The sequence below is a fragment of the Aythya marila genome (assembly GCF_965140915.1).
Source record: "Aythya marila genome assembly, chromosome: 12".
Taxonomy (NCBI): Eukaryota; Metazoa; Chordata; class Aves; order Anseriformes; family Anatidae; genus Aythya; species Aythya marila.
Window position 1 is genome coordinate 10,634,773 of NC_139053.1, and position 7,312 is coordinate 10,642,084.

General features: G+C 58.0%; 1 protein-coding gene across 4 annotated transcripts; it reads right to left on the minus strand.

Moving 5' to 3' along the window:
- Positions 1-453: 453 nt before the first annotated feature.
- ADGRG3 (adhesion G protein-coupled receptor G3) lies at positions 454-6,603 on the minus strand. 4 transcript variants are annotated; one of them, XM_082770397.1, is made up of 13 exons: positions 6,475-6,603; positions 5,894-5,923; positions 5,657-5,819; positions 5,447-5,561; positions 4,785-4,925; positions 4,579-4,665; positions 4,430-4,469; positions 3,906-4,006; positions 3,305-3,417; positions 2,767-3,059; positions 2,387-2,480; positions 1,574-1,860; positions 454-1,317 (listed from the first exon to the last, which is right to left on the minus strand). In XM_082770397.1, the coding sequence occupies exons 1-13, from the start codon at positions 6,521-6,523 to the stop codon at positions 1,202-1,204; spliced, it is 1,629 nt and encodes a 542-aa protein (XP_082626523.1). In that variant the 5' UTR covers positions 6,524-6,603; the 3' UTR covers positions 454-1,201. The 4 variants fall into 4 exon arrangements, with proteins under 4 accessions (XP_082626523.1, XP_082626522.1, XP_082626524.1 ...); XM_082770396.1 differs by having other exon boundaries at positions 4,543-4,665; XM_082770398.1 differs by having other exon boundaries at positions 4,543-4,665; positions 5,645-5,923; positions 6,475-6,590.
- Positions 6,604-7,312: the final 709 nt, after the last annotated feature.

Sequence of the window (7,312 nt, forward strand, 5' to 3'; positions counted from 1 at the left end):
TTTTTTCACAGACTTTCTTACTCTGGGTTGGCTTTGGAAGGGGCAGGCATCCCTGCACAGAGCAGGGGAACGTGGTGTTTCTAAAATGGCCCCATCTATAGAGAACAAATTACCGGAAACCTTCAGTGGAGAGGAAGAAGGTTTCTGCTTTTCTCCTCCCCAGAATGAGTCACACAGGCATGTACGGAGAGGGAGCTCTTTGCCCACCAGAACTGGACTTTGTGCAGTTCTTGGTGTCACAGCATGCATGTGTATGTGCATATACAGATCTCTCTTCCTTCTAAATGACAGCAAATTGCTAGAAAAATTTTAGGTCACTTATACATCCCTAAAATGAATAAAATAATAAACATTGCTGACTTGTAAACATCAAAGACTAAATCCGTAGTGCTTAGACAGCTAGCAAAGTTTTAATGCTAAAACAGACGTGGATTGGACAAGACAGCTGTTTTCTCTGAGATGACGGGTGTTGACTTGCACACACAGATGTAATACAGCATGGAGGGGACAGCGCAGCTTGGGGAGCAGCCACAGCTGGCTGAGGGTATGGGGGATGCAGCACCCTTGTGCCCAGTGGGCCGAAGTGTGGTGTCCTCATGGAAATCGCTACTAGCTGCAGTGTTCTGCAGGAGACAAGCGCAGCAGATCCACTGACTGAAGAATTCTCCCAGGTTCATTTGGAGAGGCCGTATTGTAAAGATGCTTGGTGGATTAACTTCTTTTGCTAATTCTCAGACCTGACCCTCATGGGGTCTGCAGAGTCCGGGTACAGCAGGAAAACCCACCCCTGGGCTGGTCCAGTGCCCCAGTCCATCTTCTGGGAATTATGGGCAAAGATCAGCATGGCCCCATCCAGGATGAAGGTAGCCAGCTCATGGGCCACAGCAAGAGTCCCTGGGGAACAAGATCAGAGCAATTCTGAGGTCACGAAGCCTGCAGGGACTTTGGCAGAAGGGCAGTGTTGGGATTCCTTGCACCAAGGTGCTGTGTGCTGCCCACGGCAGGCCCCCAGGAGCAAAAGGACAAAGCAAAAAGTCCCGCTGGGGTGGATCAAACCCAATGAAGGATAAACTGAGGTATTGGTGAGGGCCAGGACCACACTGGTCAGCTGGGGTGCTTGTCCTCCACAGGGAGCTGTGTCCTGCAGGCTGGAAGATTGCGGGCAGCAAGTGCGCTCACTGGGAGGAAGTCCAGCCAGCAGCTATCCCTGCGACACAGCCATGGTTCTGTCGTTCTTCGTGATGTGGGAGAGGGAGTTTGTGGTCTCCTCCATCTTTGGGTAGTAGAGGACAACCAGCCAGATGAAGATGAAGAGGCCTGCAGGGGAAGGAAGAAGGACACTCAGCATTGGCAGAGAGAGGGTCTCCTCTGGGTGCTTCTCCAACCTCTGCACAGCACAGCACTGGTGGCTGGGACCCATTGGTGGGGTCACTCTGCTCCCTGCTAAAGGGGAGCCAGACAGTGCCAGTGCCTTGGGACCCCAGTCAACCACTGCCAAGCTTGCTCTTGCCTCCCATGTCTTCCCAGCCCAGCCCTGGGAGCCAGCACGCTAGAGCTTCAAGCTGTCTCTGACCTTGGAGGGAGTTCAGGATGGCAGAGAGGTAGAGCATAAGCACTGAGGAGCTGCCATAGCTGAGGAATGTCAGCGCCCAGGTGACTCCCAGCAGGCAGAAAAGCCCCACAACTGCCAGGGCCACCCTCCAGGCTTTGCAGTGCCCCTGCACCATTCCAGTGCTCCACAGGTGGCAGTTCTTCCAGGCTACCACCCCGAAGATGACTGTGTTGAAGAGGAAGACAAGGCCGAAATAGCCACAGTTGGTGATGTAGTGGACAAGGACGTGTTCAGAATTGATCCAGCACCTGAAATGAGACAACTGCAATGTCTCCAGCAGATCTGCTACCCCCACCTCCATGGCAGCACCCACAAGAGCCCCCCATGGTCTCCTCCAGAGGACTTGTTTGGAGATGCCCTCATTGCTAGTGTGATTTTTTCCAAGGCCAGGATGAAGCATGGGGGACAGCAGGGCAGAGGAAGAGGAAGCCCAGGGAAACTCCAGGTGGACCTGGGACATCCTTTGTGTCCTGGAGGCCTGTGGGCATGACTAAGGAGGCTTGGTGAGACTGCCCAGCTGCTCCTGCCCACCCTAAGGTTCCATCTGTGGCTGTGCATTCCCAGTACTGGGTGCCTGTGGCCAGAGTGCTGTTGCACGATGGTTACCACAGCTCAGTTTTAATCAAGATTAGGAAAGAGGAAGCATTGTGCAAAGCTGAACAGGGTGGACACAAAAACCACACAGCTGCACTCCCAGCAGGACAAGGTCACTGTTCCCTATGCTGAAGGGCCACCCAACCCCTGTGGGCAGTGGTGTGAGGCCATGCCACGCACAGGTGGACTACAGTCTGCTGGTCCGTCGTCCAAATGTTGTATTCTCCATAGCTGCCAACGGCTCCTGCCACAGCCACCACCAGAGCAGGGAAGCCTGAAGAACAAAGGAGACCATTGTGGGGTAGGCTGGGGAGGCAAGGGGGTCACTTACAGTGCCTGGGCTGGGGAGAGCAGGGGTGGGAAGGAAGACCCCAGCAGATCATGGGGTCATCAGGAGATGGTGTCTGTAGGAGCTGCTCCGAATTCCCGTGGGCAACGCCACTCACTGTGCTGAGCCTGGATGGGGGCTTACTCTCTCTGTCACTGCAGAGCCCTGTCCCCGCTGGCTGTAACCCACTCACCCTCTTGCCCTCTGGGGTGGCCCAACAACCAGTGCTCACCCCATCCGACGAGGCACAGCTTTGCCAGGTAGTGGTGTATGTAGGTGCCAAGGACCTTGACGAAGAGAAGGTAGAGATGACAGCCTTCCAGCGCAGTCCAGGTGAAGCAGCAGAGCAGGCAGTAGTGAGTGAGCCCCCCCAGGGCACTGCACAGCCCCGGCATGGCCCTGCTGGAGACCCCACTGTTGAGCAGGAAAGCCAGGTTGAGCAGCAGCAGGCTGCTGACCAGGTTCATGTGAAGCCCCAGGTTGGTGCGGAGGCTCTCCTCAGACCTGAATTGCTGGTAGTTGCACCTGGCAGGGAGCAGAAAAGACCGGGGACACAGCTGAGGGGGGCAGAGGGGGCCCACACACCGTGGGGAGGGTCACAGCAGGCACTGCCAGTGTCAGGGGAGAGGAGCATCCCCTGGCCCCGGCCCCAACCTGGGGGTCACCCCTTACCCCAGAGGGTTCATGGAGATACACCAGGCCTGGGACTGCCCATGTCCCTCCCACCCCCAAACCCAGCCAGGGTCCATGGAGCCACTGGCACACCCTACCTTAAGAAAATATAGAAGGCAATGGTGAAGATGGAGAAAGCCACAGCCACCCCACAGCTGGTATTTGCCACAGCCACCACCGTCTGTGCCATGAACCTACTCAGAGCCGGGTTCTGCCAAACACATGCACCCTGGGTCAGATGGGCCCAAACCAACCTAGAAAACCTAGCTACAGCTGCAAGAACCACAGGGCTGCGTGGGGTCCTGCAGCACAGGAGGAGAACTCCCGGTGAGGTGCTGCAGGACCTCACAAGCCCAGAGCCCTCAGGTATTTCTCCAGGGAGAGTGGAGGGGGGAGTGGGTCTGAGGAGATGCAACCTCTCTCGAGGTATGGGCACAGGATGAGGGAAGGGCCCCTGAGTCTCAGTGCTCCCAGAGTCAGGCCACGTCCACCCTTTACATCCCCTACTGATATGCTCCTGCCTTCTAGGGCATGAAGCTGGGGCTGAGGTTCTTTTTAAGAAAGGCCTGGGCTTGCCTGGGAGCAGAAATGACTGTCTCTGTGCAGCTAGTGGTGACACTTGAGGGACCAAGTAGGTGAGGGATGGACTGGCAGCATAGCCAGGGTAAAAGCAGGAGCTGTAGGGAATGGGGTTGTCACCAGGAGGAGGGTGAAGAAGGTGAGATGGTTGCAGGAACAGTCTGTCTGCTTGTCCCCAGGCACTGTGACACATCCTGTGGTGTTCCAGCCCCCTGCCTGCCCTGCAACCAGCACAGGGTGACAGCAGTGAGCACCAGGCAAAGCATCCTCCAGCCAAGCCCTCCATCCCACCCCACAGAGACCCTCAAGCACAGGTGGGGGAGCTGCAATGCTTCTTGGTGGGAAGGAGGTGGGAGGACGGAGGCTGAGTGTGGCACACAGCGTGCCATGGATTGTCTGATAGCGCTGTGGCACCCCTGCCCAGCAGGAGCAGAGTGCTAGGGCCATGTCCCAGCGACAGAGCATTCCCAGCACAAAGCCCTCAGCATCCCCAGCTGACTCTACACAGCAGTGGGGACCCGACACAGTAGTGGACCCTTCACACCCTGGCCAGAGGCTTTTGGCAGCTCTGCAGGAGTATCCAGTGCCACCTCCCGCCAACTTTCTCCCACCCCGCTTGCTCCTGACCCCAGCAAGACCAATACCTTGGTTGGGATCCCAGAAGACACAAAGAGGGGTGACATTCTGCAAAGGGGAGAGTGGTGTGAGCCTGTGCCTCAGTGGACAGACAGGGAGAGGGAGGGCACATCCAGCTTACAGAGGGCAGCTGCCGGTGGGCGAAAGTGAGACGCACAGGGTCCTGCAGCCCAGAGATGTCCATATCCTCCACCACGATGCCCACCACAGTGTCATCCAAGACCTGCCCCATCTGGTTGTCCTCCTGTTTGGGGCAGCGCTGGCTGAGCTGAGCTGGCAGCACGGTTCCTCACAGCCTCCTGGTGCTGCCAGCAGCATGTGCTGGTGGCTGGCACGGGGCTGGAAATGATAGAGAGCTCATACCTCGAACATGCCGAGCTGCTGGATGTCGAGGACTGTCACCACCACGCGTGCTGCCTGGCTGCCCAGGGACTGGAATATCTCCCGAGGGAGACGGATTTTGCCTGCTGTCCCCTCCTCCATCGAGCTGATTGTCATGGGGCCCTGCAGCAAGGAGCAGTGGTCTGGGGGTCTCTTGCAGGCAGCATCCCACTCGGCCACATCACCGCTCTCAGGACCCACCAGCCTTGCTCCAGGCACAAATTCAGCCCTGCTCAGGTGGGTTTTACTGAGCAAAACTCAGTAAAAAGCCAGGAGCCCGAGGGCAAACCCTTCTCACCAGTGCTCAACAGCCAAGGGGCAGACCCGAGGGCAGACCCCAGCGGGAGTCCCAGCCTGCTGTCACCCTGTGGGACACGGTCCCCTGGCATGTTTAAGCCATGCGAGCACCTTGGGACAGGCAGGAGGCACGCAATCTGACATTTTCCTCTGGGCTAGCTCCCTGGGGAATGATGGCCAAAGAGGCAGGGCTCTTCCACAGCGCACCCAGCTAGCCCAGGGCCTGCTCAGCACGGGATGCTGGAGCTGCTGCAGGTCCAGGAAGCAACTGCAAGCGTGGGGTGGAAGAAATGCGCCAAGGCCCAGCCCGCAGCGTGGGACCCCAGATGGCAGCGGTCACCCCTCACCTGATCTGGGGAGAAGGAGAAGAGGAGGTCGTGGGCCAGGTCTCTGCTGACGTTCAGGTGCAGTGCCCGCAGCCTGTCCATGCCGTTCAGTGTTGGCCCTGCCCTCTGCACCAACCTGGGGGGCAGGCAGGGCCGTGAGGCACCAGGGCACAGCAGGACACTGCCCCGAGCAGCTCCAGGGCCCCACGGTGCCACTACCTGAGCCACTACCTGAGCCAGCGTGTCTGCAGGCAGCGGCAGGCAGGGTGCATGGAGCGGCGCAGCTCCTTGCAGCGGCGGGGCAGGTCCAGGGGCAGGCCGGGGGCCTCATTCCTCTCCTCTGGCTCCACCGTGATTTTGCAGCATACTTCGATCCCGTCCCCCCGCTTCAGTGCTGCAGGAGGGGGTGGTGAGGCCCCAGCAGCAGCGGCATGGGGGCCATCGGGGCTAGGTGGGCTGGGGTCTCACCGGCACAGCTGTCCTGGCCTCGCGCAGCGTCTGGGGAGCAAAACCTAGCGTCAGCCCCCCACCCTGCATGGAGATGGGTGCCAGTCTGAAACGAGCACACTCAGAGGCTCCCTGGCTGCCCTCTCTTGTGTTATTAAAGGCATGCCAGGCTTCAAAATGTGACGACAAATGTGGGAGCTGGTAGCTGCAAAGGCAACGCATCTGCCTTGATGTACCAGTACAGCCACCCCACCTGGGAGCCTCACAGGAGGGATCCCAGGCTGCGGGCACCATTCTAGATACCATGACTCATCTAGATCAGCACAGCACCCCACCCAGAAGCCCTGTCTGTGGCACAGGGCTCAGCCCTGTTGCTATAAGGCAGAGAGGAGGCTGTAGGGGAAAACCCCTCACCTTCCTCTTTCTCACATTTTTTTCTCCCAGCTCTTCACATTCCAGGACTAACTCTGTCTTGGACTACCCACACTTCATTCATTGCGTCTGGGGTGAAACACCACTGTGGTCTCTGGGTCACAGCCTTCCCACAGGACACATACAGAGGTGGTGACCTTGTCCCCTCCTCCCCCTCACCCACTACTCACCAGAAAGCAGCAGGAGCAGTAGAACTGTGTCCAGGTGCACGTGCTTCATGCTGCTTTGCAGGTATCCCAGCCACCCCAGGGCTGCTCTGCTCCTGTCCCAAGGCACTGCCCTTCTGCAGGCTACCCCAGGGCTCGCAGCTTCTCCTGAGGCAACAGCCACGTACTCATTTCCTTTCTGCAATCCCCTTGCCCCTTTCTGTGGGTTGGCCAGTAACTTCCCACCTCAAGCTCACTGAAATAGTGCTGACGGTTACAGCTGCTTCGCCTCCCCAGTGGACTCCGGGCTCTATTTTTCTTTCCTTTCTCACCCTATCCTGCCCAGACCCATTGTGCTGATGACCCCTCAGCCCAGAATGGTGAGTGATGTGTTGGGGTATCCCCGCTGCCAGCCAAGCCTAGGGTTCCCATGCCACCCGTGGGCACGATGCTCACATGCCCAAGCCCAGGTGCACCCGAGTTTGCAGGTAGGAACAAGAATGACACAAGGGACATAAGCAAAACTCCAGGTCCATATTCACGTGGCCCTCCTACTGCTTAGCCAATGCTCACTGCAGTGCCTTGGTACCGTTGCTCAGCTGGCCATGGTGGTTCCTCTCCCCAGCACTGCTCTATGCAAAGAGGAGCTTGGGCACATCACTGAACATTGACGTGAGCTGCCAGGGCTGCACAGGGAAGGGAAACCTGACCACAGCCCAGCAGAGAAACACCTTCCTTTGTGCTGCATGGTGACAGTCACCAGAGACTGCAAACGCTTCCCGAGCCCTGAGGCCCGCTGCTGTCACCCTAAAGCCAACAGCACCAGGCTGCTGGTGCTCTGTTGGGAACAGTTATTGGTCTC

Excerpts from the sequence above, each read along its gene's own strand:
- ADGRG3 (XM_082770396.1), bottom strand. The coding sequence starts at position 6,523 with ATGAAGCACGTGCACCTGGACACAGTTCTACTGCTCCTGCTGCTTTCT. Across the intron at positions 5,924-6,474 it reads ACTGCTCCTGCTGCTTTCTG|ACGCTGCGCGAGGCCAGGAC; the intron begins GTGAGTAGTGGG and ends TTTGCTCCCCAG. Across the intron at positions 4,666-4,784 it reads AGCAGCTCGGCATGTTCGAG|GAGGACAACCAGATGGGGCA; the intron begins GTATGAGCTCTC and ends TGCCCCAAACAG.